The sequence below is a fragment of the Anoplophora glabripennis genome, unplaced genomic scaffold, assembly GCF_000390285.2.
Source record: "Anoplophora glabripennis isolate ALB-LARVAE unplaced genomic scaffold, Agla_2.0 scaffold547, whole genome shotgun sequence".
NCBI classification, from domain to species: Eukaryota; Metazoa; Arthropoda; class Insecta; order Coleoptera; family Cerambycidae; genus Anoplophora; species Anoplophora glabripennis.
Window position 1 is genome coordinate 306665 of NW_019416690.1, and position 19409 is coordinate 326073.

The 19409-nt window shown below is 32.0% G+C and overlaps 1 protein-coding gene across 1 annotated transcript; it reads right to left on the reverse strand.

The window, feature by feature from the left end:
- Positions 1–1487: 1487 nt before the first annotated feature.
- On the reverse strand, positions 1488–18560 carry LOC108912643. Its single transcript, XM_018717944.1, has 6 exons — positions 18383–18560; positions 17892–18160; positions 8819–9393; positions 6953–7500; positions 5641–5860; positions 1488–1664 (listed from the first exon to the last, which is right to left on the reverse strand). The coding sequence occupies exons 1-6, from the start codon at positions 18420–18422 to the stop codon at positions 1607–1609; spliced, it is 1710 nt and encodes a 569-aa protein (XP_018573460.1). The 5' UTR covers positions 18423–18560; the 3' UTR covers positions 1488–1606.
- Between the last annotated feature and the right edge of the window lie 849 nt (positions 18561–19409).

The window sequence follows — 19409 nt, forward strand, 5'->3', positions numbered from 1 at the left end:
TTAGCAAAAAAACAAACAGAAATTATAAGAAACATCTTATAAAAAATAAAACAGATATTCCAATAAAACCAAAAATAAAAAATATTTAAAACAAAAAAGAAACTAAATAATATCAAAACGGGATCTTTACACATATCACATATCAACTTTTCTATATTTTTCATTAACAAAGTCTTCAGCGTAAACCAAATTATTTGTTATATCTTTCTCGATAGCTGAGTCTGTTAACCGTTCTTGCACTATGATGGATCGTAAATAATTTTTTATATTTTTAATTTTGAAAAAGAACGTTCTCCACTGGCCAAAGACACAGGAATGGTTAACAAAATCCTTAAAGATACTACGATGTTAGGGAAATTTTCGCTCAACTCGTAGATTTCTAAATAATTAATAAAAGCACAAAGCACGGGGTCAAAAAATGTTTTATTCAGATTTTTGTGCAATTTTCAATTTCTAAAATTTTAAAAAGTTAATAATCAAGTCTTAAAATGCCGCCTGAAACATCTGCTTCGCTGTTTCACCCCTTACGCCGGCCCTGTATACATGATATTTAGGAACACTCTGTATAGTACAACCTTCAAAGCTTTCAATGTAGAAAATTTTGTGTATAAACCTGCTTTTATAATGAATCTCAAGTCTAATTCGGGGAAGTAAAGCAAAAACCACACGGATTACTTTATGCCCCAGCGTGACTCGGGCTTATGCAAAACGGAACATTTAGCAATCCAGTCACATTCGGGCAGAAGCATGTGTAGTTAGACGATAGTTTGTTAAAAACAAACTTTGTGTTTTGGTGCAAGGATTTATTTGGGTAATTTTCTTACAGATGGCAAATTGTCCAAGTAAAGGGAAACTAAACTAACTAAACGAATAATACTAATTGTCACATTTTAATTTCTAGCTACGAGATTTCTTATTTCTAATGGTCCTGAAAATATCAGAAGGAAATTTGGGACCACCCATAGATTTGCGTAAATTTCATTTGTCTGGTTTTTTAACAAGATTTTTAGTTAGGCAAAAATAGTTTCATAAATACTTAACACTTCTTGATCAATCTTTTTGGCACAAGGGTTTATTTAATTTTTAATTTTGTTTCACCTGAAAAAATATTAAAATAAACAGAAAAACTAAAAAGACTTGAACAATGTGAAACATCCTGTTAATTTATCACACGTAACTATTTATTTAGATTTGTCTAAACCGTTACATAATAAAGAAGGTAATGTTACAGGAAATAAAATGAAATTTTAAATAATTACAAATATTTATTAAGTAATATAGAATTAACGAAGAACAGTCTTCCAAAAACATTATTTAGTGTTAATATTGACATATTTTTGATTTTTTTTTTTACATAATTTAATATCTAAATATACAACTCTGCTACGATAATATTAGTAAAATAATTAAAAGGTTCGTATTATATACGGCTTAAAAAAACAACTAATAGCATTTAAAAAAGGAGTGAAAAAATATATAGATTAAAACAAACACGCTTTAAATAATTAACAAAACATATTAAAATAGTAATAATTATTTAGTGATGTAATTAAAAAAGGATGAGAGAAATTTTAGGAAGCTATCTATCTATAGATTTTTATGATGATTAACCAGCTTTTAGTTGCATCATTTTATGAGTGAGTCTTACTTTCATTTCACTGTACCTGTAAAAAAATAACATTTACTAACTACATTTACATACACATGCAAAAGGGTCATTCCTACAATATGTGTCACATTGGTGTAGCAACATACTGGTGTAACAAAAGCCGAGACGCGTAGTAATTTATTTGTTAGTTCTCGGAACGGATGGGCCAAAAAGTAAAATATTTCAGTCAACACTAATTTTATCGAAAAGTTAAGAGTCTTCAAGTAGGTTTAGCGTCGCCACAAGGCCGTCCTTCGGAGAAGGCCCCATGAAATTTAGCAATATTTTTTTGAGTTCACTTCAACCGTCGGGGCCATGTGTTGAGCATCTGGTATAAAGAGAAAAATCGATATTTCTAATAACGCGCGAAATGCATTCGAAAGCACACAGGAATTCCAAGATATTTAAATTTGTTAGAATGTTGTCAGGAAAATAATAATAGGTCAAATAGCTGTTTTTTTGGCGGATTTTCTAAGCTATAAGGATAAATTAAATGAGATTGACTAATCCGTCCCGCATTGCTATGCGGAGTCACAAGAGGAAGGTATAAGGTTGTTTGTAAGTTTAGTCTCAAAATTATTTAGACAATTGTAAAAATCAGTCAATTAGATAATAATTAACATGGCATAGTTATGCCAAAGCGTCCCAATATTCAGGGTTCCCGCCAGTAAAATAACAACATAAACGTCTGGACTCAAGAAATAGGTGTGTCGAAGCGAGGTGTCTAATTCAGGAGAGATCTCCGAAAAAACAGGCAATTTTTCCTTGGGTTCCACAATGAACAGTCTACTTAGTTTTAGAGTCTCGGGTTAATTTAATAATGGATAAAGTCATTCCAAATTTTGCTATGGATCGAGCATTCCCTGAATCTCGGTACGTTGTCGCGTATCAATAAATTAATTAATAATGTTATTCGAGCCCATTGTGTCGTTATTTTGTTTGGTTTGTTTTTATTGTTATTAAAACCCGTTCTGGGTTTTCTTTCTTGTTCTTCCAACTTAAGTGTCACCCTATACAACCAACCACTGGATTTCCTTGTACATGAGCAACATACGGTAAGTGTCTGGTATTCATTCTCTGAACGTACAACATTTCTAAGTTCCCATGTATTAATTAAAGTGTAATGATAATTATAAACTCCCTTTCGAGAAGATAATAGTAAACTCTTTTGTCAGTTAACACCATTGATACTGGTCATATCGGTAGATAGATAAGTAAGGAAATAATCCCTCAGGTTACACTGGACAGGAAAAAATGAGCAATAAAAGGACTACACATTTTAGAATCAGTTTTTTTTTATGAAAAGATTCATTCCTTGACATAAAAATAAAATAATCTATAATTCAGCAAATAGAAGATGTATATGTTTTGCACTCTTGTAACTTTTTTACAAAAGACAATAATTTTATATTAGAATACATAAACTAGATAGTCATTCCCATATATATAAGAAATAGTCTGGTCAAAGGCCTAAAGACCGCAAAGAAGCAAGGCCCAGTATATTAGTAGGACTGTGAATTAATTTTGAGGGATTTGCAATAGATGGTGTGACTTATGCTATATCGCATTGGACACTTCTGTAACTATATTCATGTCAAAACTCTGTTATTAGACTTTACTTTTTATTATGTGTCAAGATGTTGAATTACGAGCCAATAAAACACCATTTGCGGGAAGTTTTACTTTTCCTGTTTAATTCAAAGAAATGTGCTGTTGAAAGTCATCAAGTGCTGTTGGAAACTTGCGCTGAACGAACATACTCAATCGATAAAAACATGTGAGTATTGGTTTTGATGTTTTAAAAGTGATGATTTTGGTATAGTTGACAAAGAAAGCCCTGGCCAACCAAAAAAGTTCAAACATGAGAAATTCAATGTCACACACAAGATTAATTAGTTGAATCGTTGAGTGTTGATTACACAACAGTTTCCAAATATTTAAATGCACTCGGTATGATTAAAAAACAAGGAAATTGAGTGCCATACGAACTGAAACCAAGAGATGTTAAAAGGGTGAAGAGAAGAGGTGAAGAAAGGTTTTTTTGCATCATATTGTCACTGGCGATGAAAAATGAATACACCATCATAATCTTAAGCATAGAAAATCATAGGGGTCGCCTGGTCATGCATTAACATCGATGGCAAGGCCGAATACTCATGGTTCAAAGCTCATGTTTTGTATTTGGTGGAACCACCTTGATGTTGTGAACTATGAGCTCCTTCAACTGAATGAAAACATCACTGTTAATGCATTTGAGCCGTGCATTGAAAGAAAAATTGCTGAAATTCGAGTCATTCCCAAATTCTAGGTTAGAATTCCTGAAACACAAGTTTTTGGAATAACTAGATCACTTTCTAGTTTCGCATACGCTCCATATTTTTCTATTATTGTGCTCAAATGTCGGGCAGAACGCCCGATGTACCACCCTTTCATCTGTGTTTTGCCTATCCACTCATCCCCAAAGACCTGTATAATTTCAATAGTTTCTGCACAACTCTTTTTGAGTTAAAAGCAAAACTTGATGCAAAAAGTGACCGCAAAAAACCTGGGATTTTCATCCGTTTTTTTCACAATTCGCAGAGAATTAAAAGGAAAATAAACATTAAAATATGTTTTTGGTTGCAAATTACTTGTAAAAACTGATATTCTCTATTTTTGGGGATGATTCCACCTCCTGAGCGCGCTTAAGGGTGGATTTTCTAATTCAACATGCTTATTTCAGTCATGAGAATAAACCTTTCTTTGTATCAAGAATCATTCAATAGAAAAATTCACATGCTAATAGTTTTTATATTTATTAGTAATATTCAATTCTTCATTTTGGGCATCTTTTCAACTCCTAAATAGGGGTGATTTTTGAAAATTTTCGAAAAGCTAAAAGCTATGCTCATCTTAATTTTTTACGAGTAATTTGAGACCAAAAACATATTTTTATCTATTTTCTTTAGTTCTCTGCGAATTGTGAAAAAACAAGCGATTTTTGCGGTCACTCTTTGTTGGTCACATCTCTGTGTATGTCCCGTTGGTATCTGCAGCACAACTTGTATATTGTCGATTAGAACTGTGTCTTGAATGGAACGTAAACTTTCGTACATTTTTGCTAATAGTGTTTATTTCGTATGATCCTAAGCAAATGATACAATAAGCAACACATCTTTGGGTAATCCACTAGTCAGAATCAGTGTCAGTTTTGATGGGAATATAGTGGAAATACATTGGTATAACTTAGAATATGATGGAATATCTCAGAATATGATGGAACAAGGAGGGAATAAGGCCAAATGCGAATAAATAGAAATAAACAGGAATGTTGGAATAAGCCAGAATACGAAATAAATAAACCAGAATACATCGAAATTAATAATAAAATTTCAATAAACCGACGAACTGTACATTTTGAAGGCTAACAGATCACGTCTTGTGACACATCTATAGTGGTCGGTCATGTTTGTATTTATTATATTATTGCATTTTTTCTGTTTATTATACAGGGTGATTCACAAGTTATCCTAAAAAATTTGGGAATAGATGCTTCATGAAAAATTGAATTAATATTGGATAAAACATTTTTGTAAAATCCTTATAGTTTCCGAGAAAAAAATTATTGAAGTTGTAGTAGTTTCAACCTCTACATCGTTGGGCTACTGTCATCTCAAACTTCATTCGCCTACATGGCTTCAGGCGATTCCGAATACTGAAATCCGATTTTAGTGTTATCATTGTTGTGATAGTGTTTACATTAGTTTTTCAAGTATCAAAAATGGCTTAGATGTATAGGAACTCGGCGTTGATGGATATCGTTTTAATTTATTGTGCAGAAGTGTGTTCCTAAATCATTTTTGAATAGCCTCTTTGATTTTGTTTTACAAAATTGTATTGTAAGAGTCCCCTGTACATTCAAATCTATTTTTTTTGGATAAGTTCTGAATCACCCTGTATATAGTCTGCAGGTTAGTCTTGTATCAAATAAATTTGCATAAGAAAATTCTTACTTGTCTTTAATCCTGGCAACTTCCCGCTCTTCCTGTGAATAATACTGTCCAAGTATTGCACGACATTCAGCTAATGACAAATTCAAAAACTGCGCCACTTCGCTACTCACTTCCCGTGTACTGTGGCTGTCCATTAAATACATTCTAGCAACATCCTCATGAGGCCCTAACAGTACGCGAGTTAATAGCGGATATTCGTCTTCTTTGAGCCTTCTCTGTTCTGAAATTAAAAGCATTGCTATGATAAAAAATAAAATTTATGAGAATGAGTCAATTCCCATTTTTTTTTTTAAATAATTTTTTCCCGAAGATTTTATTCAGTAATGGTCAAAATAAGAGAAATGCTGAAGATTATCCTTTTATTTTGGAAAATGAGCATATGTTTTGAAAAATTATTTAGTTTTGTATTGTCAGTGTATCAAAGACAACACTTTTCCAAGCCAACGTTTATTGTAACTGTTTCTTCTTTTTCATTATAAGAATATTTTAATATTATTTTTCAACAAATAATAATAAAAGCAACACTGAAGTAGTAGCAAAATAGTTTTTACTATCTGCATAATAACCAGGAGCGGATCCAAGGTGAGGGTGATGGGGACGAGCCCCCCCCACAAATGATCCGAAAAAAAATGAAAGAAACAGAATAAATTAATAAAAATTTTTACATGTGTTTCTAAAACCGTTTCAGTTTTCTCGACTGCATAACTTTTTTTTTTAGTAAAATAAATGAATAAAGATTAAAAATTTTTGCAACTTTCTCAACTTTCTTTTCTTTTTTTAGACATCAGTAATTGTAGAAACGCCCCCCCTCCCCCCAAAGTTCATCTGTCAATAATATAAGTTTCAAAAATTGGAAAATGTTGGGAGAAATTAAAGAAAACATCTAATTCATGTCTACCAATCTTAATTATAGAGATTATTTTCTCTGTGAATGTTATTTGTTACATTTTAATACTTTTTAAATTAATATAGAAACTAATAAAAGCACCTGCCTCCTACAATCCTTCTTATAAGAGCAGAGCAAAAATGCTTGTTTGTCAGAAGCCTGAATTAAATAACCAAAATTTCACTAATTTACACTTGAAATATTTTATTGTCCACAGCTGTACTACGTGAGATACCTGAACTTCAACTTCTGATTTGTGAAATAAGATGAGATGAAGGCATAGAAAGTTTACGATGTGATAATTTCAAACATGTTGTACCTACTTCTGATTTCACATAAAATAAATGAGAATTAAAAAAAAGGACAAATATTTTATGCAATTTTGACGAAAAATAAAAGAAATAAAAATTATGAAAATTCACTTACCCCCATTATCCCTCACAACAAACAATGCGAAATTCTGCGGATCACTTTCAACTTTATATTTTTCTAATATGAGATTTATAACCTCCACCGTATTAACTAGAGATGTTACCCAAACGCTCATCTGACTGCCGTGTGGTGGTGTGAAAAAACTAGTTTCTCTGTCATAGAAATGGCCGTTGATGGAACACCTCCTTTTAACTTTGCTACGAGATAACCTTTTTCCTGGTCTACGTTTTATCGCTGTCGAGCCTTTATGTGGTCTCCGGAAAACGACTTCCTCATGTTGTTCCGACATGGTACAAATATCTGTACTGGTCATACTGATTCTATCGAATTCGGGTGATTGTGGATCCCTAATCCTGCCTAGACAATCTGGACCCGACATAGATCTATTCAAATGGTTACTATTTAAAAGCCAGCTATCGTCCTGGCTTATCGATGAAGCGAGAAGCGGTAGCTTGTCTTCACTAGTGCCATTCGTAATTGGTGCGACAAGTGTCTTGCTTGAATCCTCCGTCATGGTGGTATTTTTTAATTTTTCAGATAGGCTTCAATAAAGAAAGAGGAAATTAGAACTTGTATTATATGCTATTTTTTTCTATGTAACATTAAAATTCAAGTACAGAGCTCCCAACAATGCTCAAGTTAATCTGTTCCAGTCTGTTCTCATTTACAATATTTTGCATAATTTTCCAACAAAATTTTGGACGAAACGTTTTTACTGCAAAAATCAAGGTGTGGAAAATAACAATTTTCAATTTTTAGAATTTGTGTGTCTATTAGTATTTGTGACATTTTCGAACAATCTTACGCAGAACTATGACATGTTCCAGAACAACCTCCAAATAAGTGTATGAAATAATATTTTAACAGATATGCAATAGATATACAGAATGTTGCCATAAAGGCAATGATTATTATTCACGTCAAAAGCTAAATGAAGATTGTGTTTACATCAAAGAAAAACAAAAACCGTTGGTGTTGGGAGTCGGATGAAAAGGCAGCTCGAACAAACAATTTAAAAGGGACAAGTCCAATTAAAAATTCATGACGTCTCATGAGGGTGTATGTCAGAAAAGGAAATAAGAGGAATAGAGTTCAATAACCCCACCTTTAATGCAGATAAATATCGAGAAATTTACTCTCCACAGCATCAAAACATTTTTGAGACAGAAATTCCATTTTCCAATAGAATGATGCATTCTGTCATATGGCCAAAAATGGTTTGTAGACAATGATATTATTAAATGAGGTCACCACCAAGCTGTTCTGACCTTAATGTCTGGTAGATACAATCTGGCACTTTTTTTACAAAATTAAATTTTGGTTAGTTATACTTATTTAAATTTTAATGTGATGCTAACGTTCTATCTTTTAAACTTTATAAAGCAGTAACTTTTTTAAAAATTGAAAATTTTGTGAAAAATAAGGTACTTACTTTTTTGTATTTATCAGTTGACTATTAAACAAAATATTTCCCCCTAATCGTGTTTTAAGCAGAAGCTACCCTATTAAACTTTTTACTTTGCAAAATTTGCTCAAAATGAAAATTATCTATGTGAGCTTAGAAATCATTTCCCAAAAAAACAGTATGGATTTTATTCTTCATTAACAAAATATGATGACAGGCGGATCTGAATATTTTCTATATAATTATTATTTTTTTAAATGATTATATTTTTAATGAAAACAGATGCAATGTACAGAACAAAATACAATTTTTGTGGAAGAACAAAGAAAGGTATATGCCTCTCGCATTATTGCATCACTTGCGTCACTGTTGTTTAATATTCGCAATCAATGAGACTTGGGAATTGTTTAAAATGCTATATAAAATAAATTTCAAGTTAAGAAGTTATTACATACCTTTCGGTTTTTGAACCGCTGCTGATACTTTGTGTGGAAGCACTATTACTTTCAGTACTTGACTGCGATGGCAGTGTCACTGGCATAGTTTGATACATTTTCTCTGATTCGTCCATTTTTCTCTCAACTTGTAAAAGCTCATCTAACTCGTCCCATTCCAAATTTTTTACGTCCAATTTTGTTGGTAATGTTACACTTTTCGGGACGGTATTTTGTGGGGATGTCGATGAGCTATCAGTTAAGCTTATATCCACAGAGTCGGTACCGCTATCTATTCCTGTGTCTGATTTACTTACTTCTAAACTAGGACCGTCGGAACATGTAGAAATATCATTGTAACTAGTATCACGTGATATGTTTTGAATATCATCATCTGTGTCATAATCCGGACTAGGAGAACGATATGAATTTCGCTTTCTTACAGTAACTACAGTTCTTTGATCATCGTTTTCCTTTAAATGAATGACACCGTGGATGCCCCAATGAATCCTTAAAGAGCCTTCCAGGATGAAACGCCCATTTACTTCCCGACACCGAATTTCTCCACTTTTGCCCTCAAAGAATTGGTTGTAAACCTACAATTATATTTGAAAAATTATAAGAGCTCAGCACTCACAAAAATTCAAGATATAAGACTCAATGAAAACTTTGAAATCACTAAATGAAATTTCCATTTCCTACAATTGTTTCATAGGAAATTTATTAAAATTTCTAAATTCCAGGAATTTTACAAAAAATTATTTTTCTGCATTTTACACTACATTTCCTGATATCCCCGACACTACCGTGCTTTTTAGGACAGTTGGGAAATATGTAAAATAATAACATAGTCTTATATATAAAAAAATTAATAAAGGCTATATAAACAATTTTGGTATCGATAAGGATCTCATTTGCCTTAAGAAATACAAGATTGGTCATTTTAGGACAAAGCTGGGGAATTTGATGATGAAAATTTGACTAACGTTTTTTAATTTTGAACTTTATCATTGTTTGCATTTTTCTCTTAATTTATTTTTTATTTAAATCACCGCGCATTCCGCGATTTAATTTCATGTTGTCCTTGTCCTTTAACCGAGGGTGGGAAAAAAGACTCGATGAGGGGGGAGAACAGTCGACATTCAACTTTAAAAGGGTGTGTGTATGTGAAAAAGCTTTGACCAAGACAGTACGCAAGTATATGCAATTGAGATCTCAAATTTGGACTAATGTGTATATGGTACATATAAGTGATACATAAAATTGATGCAAGGGTGCTAGTTCCTGCTGCAAGCGAGTGAGCCAACATAGTGAAACCCTCAAAGGTAAGGGCAACAAAGTTGCCGCAAAACTCTTAGTACATTTTTTCAAACATCTTTTTCCCTAGTATATTCAATCATTTTAATTGAAAACAGGAGATGAAGTTTTTAAAATCAAATTTTATTAGAACATTTTTTTGGGGAAATTTAAATATGTAGTCGTATTAACTGAGGCTCCTATCAACACAACGAAATATTTTCCAGTTTGCTTTTCTTATGTTGGATTTTCGTATTTGCTTTGGTGCTATCAAAAATTGATTGAGAGGAAACAATTCAATTACTCAAAATGAAACTTTGCCAGTTCGTTAAGTTTTCGTCAGCAAAAACTAGCAATCGCAATTTTCATTTGAAGAAAAGCTAAACATTTTTTAAATTAATTATTTACTAAGTTTGAAGCATATCTTACTTTAATTGAACCGTCAAAATATTGTTTGAAATAATACAGATGTCCTTAATAAGCCACTCTTATTGGATTGACTGATGCAGTATAATGACAAAAAATGAAATTTTATATTCAAACAATTAAAAAGCGGTAAGTACACTACGTTATCATTTAAAATGGTAAAGAAGAGACACATGAAAAGTTTTAAGAAAAAAATCAGCATGTAAAAGTTCTGAGATAGCAACAAGTAAGCGAAAATTGTCTAATTTAGAATTTGCAATTCAAAGTGCAGGAGGATAAATCTATTGACAATCGTGACAAGATCAATCATCCAATCAATATTTCCTGGAAATAGAACAAGGTAACTGATTTCCATCAGTAAGAATGGCCAAAAAATTAAAAGCTTGTAACGTGGATTTGTAGAAATTTATAAGCTGAGGTTTACATCCGAAAATTATTGAAACATATAAACATATAAACAAATGCCTATGCCACAACAGAAAGGGGACACTGCGAAACTGTATAATCTACTTGAAACACAGTCACATGCTTCGGAGACATTGGGAAATAAGCAATCTCCATTGTCTCCATGTGTATGTCATATATATGACACTCTATTTTTTTTAATAAAGTCTTGCTTACCTCACGAGTTATTGAAAATTTGACAATGGTTTGCAGGTCTCTGCAGCACCGAAAACCTGAAAATGTGGAGTTGAGAGTGAGCACATATTTACATTGGTTACAGAAGACCTTGGATTCTCAGTCAACGCGTAACAAAGATAGGTCATAAGAAAACTGTGGGTTGTACCTTTTGTAATAGTTCCCATGACAGCAGAGTTTGTTTTAAAACACATACTTATAAAGAAAATAGCTTGTTTTTGTTGTATAAAAGTATGTCTCACATGAAGAAATGTGAAGGATGTTTAAGAACCCTGAAAAATTATATCAGGGTCTCAAAAGATGTTGTGAAGGCGGGACTGATTATTCTAAAGACACTGTAACACAATTGAGAAGGTGGGAGTGTATGAGACATAAGAAATGCCTTCTACTAAGAGTGCATTATCTCACAAGAATGACTTCCTGAAGTATTATCCCTTTTCCAAATGGTGGGAGATGCAATAATGTTGTGGTGAGGAAGATTTTGGCAGTTACTAACCAGATTGTTGTTGAAAATATTGTAGAGAAAAATTTGGGTTATACAGAGCTTTCATAAATGATTACAAGTCACGTGACTAGTAATTTTGTTTCAAACTGTTGCAACTTGTATTGCTTACAGCATATCCGTTGGAATCTTCTGGTGCTGGTTCTGGACCTTTGTATGCCTATACTACTATACTATACTGCTCGTAATAATTTTTTATTTTATTTTTCGATGCCTGTTTAGTACATCAACAACTAAATATACATGTCGGAGACACGGGGGGACATGGGAATTAGTTTGCTCCATTGTCTCCATCGAAATAATAAACGGGTGACGTGACACTATTTATTACAAGCTCGAACACTAAAGTACGGGAGCTGTTATACAAGTTATAAAATAGGAACTAACGGTCCGCCACTGTCAGCCCTAGCAACCTATTCACTACTTTTCTATCAAAACAATAATAACAGTAATAATACTAATAATAATAATAATAAAAGTCACACGGCTACGGTTGTTTTATCAATTGAATGTTGCCGTTGCTTCTCGGGCTTTCAGTTTTGTTCCTTTCACAGGGGCGTTACCCAGTGCATTCCTCTACCCTATCAGTTTACTTTTTACCAAACATGACCATATAAGGAAGTGTTTACAAAAGTTAGATAATGATGGTCTTTCACACACAGGCCAAAACTTAACCCTGAAGAGATAACAATTTGCTACTGTAATATTTCTGTAACATAAACAAAAACAAGCCCTCAACATTCCATAGACGGCGACAGTTCTTCGAGTGGCTACGAATTCATAAGCGGTTACAAGGGTGATGCCGACATACATATTACAAAATGTACAATGACGGAGCTTGTCTACAAAAATTTGACAGATTATTGTCACTGGCACTCTCGTCAAAAATAAGAAGAAAAAAACACAGTTTGGGTCAAACTCGAACAGTAATTTTATTTCCTTCACTTTGGCAATTATATCAGCGATCGCATTACCTTGAGTGTAGATGTAACGGTTAGTCATTGTTCATTGTTAATGAATCATTAATATTGGTAACGCTAAGATTTAGAGATTTTCAGTTAACAGTACCAGCCGTGAATTGTTGGTTGCCTAAGCTCGGCAATCACGTGGCTTGTAATCATTTATGAAGGCTCTGTAATTGCTTAGACTATGACTTACAAATCGTCATATAAGAGTTTGCGGCCATGGTGAACACGAGACTTTTAACTTCTTTTTTCTTAACTTTTTTTTTCAAAGACCCAAAAGATTCAATCCCGATATGTCCATTGATGTTTTTATGTGATCAGATGTTTTTATGTGATAACCAACAGGTTGTGGTTGGAGATTTAGTAGTTATTGGGAGTGACAATCATAAAGGTATGAACTGGCTCATTGAATGTGCGACAGAGGTTTTCCCAGGTAAAGATGAGCGCACAGTACTGGTGAGAAAGTACAGAATGTGAGAAAGTACAGAGTCAGAGGGCAACCAAAGCGTCATGTTCAATGTTTATATCACATTGTGTGTTGCTATACTACTAAAGATTTGGAGGATCATGAAGAAGAGGACACAAGTGTCAATGTTAAATGGAGACCTGCCCATGCAAGTTGATTTGATCAGAGAAGCATGAAATGCAGAGTATTCAAGCTTTCCTATAATTTATCGAGGAATATTCCAATTTCTCAAAATATCCCTCAGGTGGAAGAATGTAAGAAACAAGTGGTGGAGAGCAGTAACAGAACCCATGATAAGTTGTTTTTTTTTTTCATGTATGTATTTTATCGATACACAGAATTTTACATTGCACGTCCAAATAGTGTAATTGCACTGACAAGAAAATAAAAGTCTTTGAAATCTTTTTTTCTCTTTAACGAATCGTTGATTGCCACAGAAAGCGGGTAGATTTCTGCAAGTATGAAACAGTATGTCTAAGTAAAAAAAATAAGGCTATGTTCACAGTTAGCTACCCCAAAAACACACCTATCCCTAGATAAGTTTAAATATCTTAAAATGTAAGTTAATGTAAAAAAATAAATAAAAAACAGTTCCTTAAAGGCCTGTAACATTCTAAGGAAGTAAAATTCTACCAAAGTAACTTGACCTATAACTTGATTTAAATTGATTAGATTGACTGATTGATTAGATTGATTGATTAGATTGAATAGATGAGTAAGCTTACACTTGAAGTATGGTAGTTTTGTTCTGTATTTTTGTCTACATCAAATCTACAAATAAACATAATTTTCTATTTAATTATTCACATAAGTATGACTTTCAATTATTTAAATACAGCAATATTAGAGATATATTCTAAAACAATTTGATGTTAATATTCCATTACTACCACTTGTGTGTGCTGTTTTATTCCTAACAAATTAAGAAGTATTTAATGGAATCAAGTTTTCAAAATTTACCGACTTCAAAGATATGAGGAATTTTTAATTAATAAACAAATGAACATTTTTTTGTATAGAGTTATAGTTGATAATAAGTTTTTACTTACAGATATCAGTGTACTTTTCACATTAGCATATTAAATGAATATTTTTATACCCACAACCACAAAATATGTCGATATTTTATAACAAAGATTTGTGTTACAAATAGTGCAAATGCCGCTGATACATTATTCTGAAATCTATCCATCCAGACTTAAAAAGGGACTAAAATATTTACATTAGGTTCCTTCTAACAGCACCCAGGGACTAATTGAAAATTATAAGATATATTTTACCAGTAAAGAAATTTACATTTGTATATCGTAATCTACAGTACTGAAACCAATTTAATTTTAAGTTATATATAAATTGCACAAAAATAAAAATAAAATACGATAATAGTTAAATATGCAGTGAAATATTAAAAATGTCAAACACAAAATGACATTTTTTTTCCAAATCGCTATTTGGGGCCAACTGGTTATAGTATTTGGTCAATAGACCGGTCTACAGGCACATTGCGCTGGAGCTAGGTGTTGAAGCAAACACTTCTGGTACAAGAAATAATAATAATCCAAGTTTGCATGCTAGGACTGTAGGTGTGGAGTGTCATTGCCAAGTATCCAAGTGAAAGCAAAATATAGTTTTGAAATGGCATGTGGAATTTTCATCAAATCCATATGATGTGACAAACACATCTGTAGTACCTAATTAGTAAACGATACTTATGTATGTCATGCCAGTTAGTTTGAAATGACAAGAAAAAATAAACCCAATAACTTGTTTCATATATGTTTACATCAATACAAAAAATAATAATAATGAAAATATAAAACATGAGCAAAAAATGTTGTGAAAATATAAATCATTATGAAAATATGCTGCTTTTGAAAGAACTTTAAGAAAATAATGCTGAAGATTTTATAAATTAGGTATTTATGAATGTTTTTTTCAATAGAACTACTTTTTGATTTCATGACTTTTCTAAGTTCTTGTGTACAGGGTGTCTCAAACTCGAGCCTGTGAGGAAACAAAAAATTTAAATATAATTTGGGACACGTGGTGTTAAATGGGATGAGGTAAACTTAATTTTCAATCCAAAGTATTATCTTTGGAATTTGACAGAAACAACTAATGATGTCATCAATTATATTTTTTCAGAAACAGCCAAATTTTGTTCCTGTTAAAAAAGCTCTCTTTTTTCTAATAAACTTTTAATAGAGAAATTTTTCTGTATTATTTCTCGTTTAAAAGTTATAAGCAATATCGTCCTAAAGAGGCTCAAAAGAAATACCACCTAAAAATCATATTAGCGGTGGAAGGATCAAGTAGTAATTGGAAAATAATTGAATGTTCGTTGTTTAAAGTGCATAAATATCAGAAAATACTTGTCATTACTCAATACGAACATCAAACGTATACTTAACTTTTGTGCTTACAAAAAGTTTTCTCATTCAGAAAAAGTTGATTTGTTGCTAATTTATGGCGAATCACAAAAAAAATTGAAGAAGAGCTGTAGAGTTATATTGAGAAAGATATTGAGAGTGCCTCATTCCTGATCATAGAACATTTACAAGATTGGAGGCGACCTTGCGACGAAATGAAGATGCTTTTTCTGTTCGGAAAAATCAAATAATTGACCGAAGGATAAGAAACAATGTTAATACAGCTAGACTGTTACAGTATTTTAAACAAAATCCACGAAATTCTACACGGCAGGCTAGCCGGGAATTGAATTTGGATAAATCAGCCATTCAACAAATTTCAAAGACCAATGGGTTTCATGACTACAAAATTCACAATTTGGAGTATTTGCCTGAGCGTCATAATGAAAACAGACTTAATTTTATAGCTCAAATTGTAGTAAATATAGAAACTGTTGATTAGAACCTTTTTTTTTGGCATGATCTTTGGATGGACGAAAGTCGGTTTGCCAGTAATAGTTTGACAAACAGGCGCAATGAACACTACTGGTCCATTGAAAATCCCCACATTGTAAATCCAGTCCAAAAGGCCATTTTGGAGTAAATGTATGGTGCGGCATCATGGATAAGTATTTAATTGGGCTTTATTTTTATGAACATACATTGAACAGCATGAGTTATCGAAATTTCCTACAAGAAAAACTTCCCGCACTTCTGGAGAATGTGCCTTTGCAGCTAAGGAGAAACCTATGGTTTCAGCACGAAGGGGCTCCACCCCACAAGGCCAGAATTGTGTAGTAATATTTAGATAACATTTTCCCAGAAAAATGGATTGGGCTTAATGGACCTGTTCAGTGGTCTGGAGTCACCAGATCTAACACTCCTTGATTTTTTTTATGGGAGGATTTAAAAAATAAGGTTTACAAAACCCTTCTCGAGATATTAAACATTTGAAAAAATCACAAACGTGTATAATGAGTAAAATAGCGAAATGTTAATAAACGCAGCCCACAAAGAAATCAGGCAAAGATTGAATATGTGGCTTGAAATGAGAGGAGGTCATATAGAGAATAGATTGAAATATGTATGTAGTATGAAAGTTATTGTTATTATTACCTTCTGTTCAAGCTTCTGTTTTAACTGTATTACTTGATCCTTTCACCACTAATGTGATTTTTAGGTGGTATTTCTTTTGAGACTCTTTAGGACGATATTGCTTATAACTTTTAAAAGGGAAGTAATACAGAAAAATTTCCTTAATAGAGTTATATATTATAATAGAATTAGAAAAAAGAGAGCTTTTTAACAGGAAAAAAATTTGGGTATGTTTCTGGAAAAAAATTAATATAATTGATGATGTCATTAGTTTCTGTCAAATCTCGAAGACAATACTACTAAAATGGAGCTTACTTCATCTCATTTAACACCACGTGTCCCAAACTTTATTTAAATTTTTTGTATCCTCACAGTAGGCCCATACTATCGAGTTTTTTATTTTTCTTATAATTATCACTTTAAATTTCCCATAAACATGGAAAACTTGTATATATTTGATAAATTTAAATTGTCACTAGATCAGACATTTTTTAAAATTTTAATGGAAATTATTGTTAAAATCAAAAATGTCCTAATGCAAGGCCAAATTATAGAACAGATAAGGTAATGCAGGTTTGAACCTGTTGTCCAGGCATGTAAGCCAGAAATTCACAACTGGTGTGGATTGCTAGTGAATATTTGGATGCACATATTTAGTGTTTGCGATTAGTGTACGGTTCAAAATTCTAGGAAAAACTGTCCATGTAAATGGGCCTATTCTAGGAACTCTATATAAATTTTTTAAAATGGGTCTTCGACAACTTTTTTCTTATGTGATACATAACTAACCTAACCTAAAGAGCTCTAGCACCTGTGAAAGCCAAAAATTTGGTTGGATGGATTTTGAAAGAAGGCAAATATTTCAGTTTCAATATTACCCTTTTATGTGAATGTGATTTCGAATATGATAAAAATCATGATGATAGTGTATATGTATCTTCGACAGTATGCACAGTTTACAGTTTACCTTAATTCTACATTAAATATGTGATTAGTTTTTAGCTTACAGCATTTATGATACATAATCTTTTATTCTGTTAAAATTAAGTTAATAATACTACATACTTTGTATCACGTAATTATTAAGGTATGTCAAATAGATATTGGTAAGTAGGTATACTTTAACCTCGACTTTAACATTCTGAACATGTTGCAATTATCCAAATTCAAAATAAAATCTATTATTAAATATTATAGATATTGGTAATTTAAAGAATGCACTTTTCACAAGGTACAGGTGAAAGAAATATCTGTAACTTTTTATGTAGGTACTGAAAAGGATCATAAGTTTTCATACCTTAATTTTTGATTCCAAATGAGACCTAGGCAAAGCAGGGCCATTACCAATCTTGGGAGAATCCCTTAAAGCTCCAAAACTTTTATGAGATTCTACCCTGGTTCCATGACCAAACAACTGTGGGCCAAATAAGGCCCCATAGCAAGGCACATGACAGTACGGTACACCTTTATGTTCTGCATGTTGTCCAGGATTCAGTCTTTTTCCACATTCCTCACATCTTAAACATTCGGGATGCCAATTGTATCCTAATGACTGCTTTCTTTCAGCTATAAAATAAGCAACAAAAGTTGGTTAATATTTTTATTAAAATCACTCATGGCTACAAATTTTATTCACAAAACTGTATCCACTACTAATACTGATTGTCTCGACCAGACATGCTATTCTGAGTTCTAAACATAAAATAAACAAGAATATGTAATAAATGAAAAAAAAAAAAAACAAGAAAACATTAATGACTTATTGTTAATAAAATAAGGAAAACTTACCGAAATAAACGGGTTTATGACACTTATGACATTTCCACATGATAAACTAATGAGATTTTATAACAATCAAAAATTAAAATAATAAAATGGCTTAAAACAACGTTTAAAACAAAACATTTGTATAAAATATGACACAAACTTTGAGCACTACATGCCCCTCAAAGGATTTCATTGTCAGCTTTCATTGAACAGTATTTAATTACAGCAAAAGAGGTCGCTCGTGACATTGTATTCTGAGTTGCCTGATTTCAGGGAACAAAACTTTAAAATAATTGGTAAGGAAATTATTTAAAAAATACATTAATGTTGACGACGTAGGACAACGGCATACTTAATAAATTTACTTAAAAAGTAATGAAACTTATTGAGTATAATTAATTTTCCAATACTGGAAAAATTTACTTCATTTTTTTAATCTTTATTAAATATCCATAATTATTATATTTAGAGCCTTTTAAAGTATGGCTCGTCAATCTACACACCACGCTCAATTTAAGATTTTTTAATATAACGATTCTTAATTTTTCCTGCTATCACTTATATTCACACCACTATTGGTATTGCAAGCTGGTACTGTTTTTACTTGTTCGTTTGTCTGACATTTTCACTTCAATCAGATTTTGAGTCTTGATGAGCCAAAGACAATTTTACTGGTTTGTGTGTAGGAAAATCTCTAATTATGATACAATGACGAAGTTTGGAATATATATTTTTATTATATATGTGAATGGATAAATAATTTTCCAAAAGGTTATATAATTTTCAGGTAATTTTGTACTGTCTGAAAGTTTCATTTTGAGTTAGTGATTTTACACATTTGTATTTGTGTAAGTTGCAAATAATAAAGAATTTTATATTTTTGTAAATAAACAATTTTAAAGCAAAAAAGTGATAAAGATAAAAGGCATAAAATAAATCGAGCTCTCTCCGTCGTATTTTTTAATACTAAATTTTTTCTAATATAACTTGGGGATATTTATGTCAGTCCCCTAGAAGAGGTAGAAATTTTCGAAAAATGGTTGAAAAG

What these genes read in the sequence shown, in the direction of transcription:
- LOC108912643 (XM_018717944.1), bottom strand. Translation starts at nt 18,422, where the DNA reads ATGTGGAAATGTCATAAGTGTCATAAACCCGTTTATTTCG. An exon ending in TCATAAACCCGTTTATTTCG is followed by an intron (nt 18,161 to 18,382) that starts GTAAGTTTTCCT and finishes CTTATTTTATAG; the next exon opens with CTGAAAGAAAGCAGTCATTA. An exon ending in AGCGGTTCAAAAACCGAAAG is followed by an intron (nt 7,501 to 8,818) that starts GTATGTAATAAC and finishes TCTTTATTGAAG; the next exon opens with CCTATCTGAAAAATTAAAAA.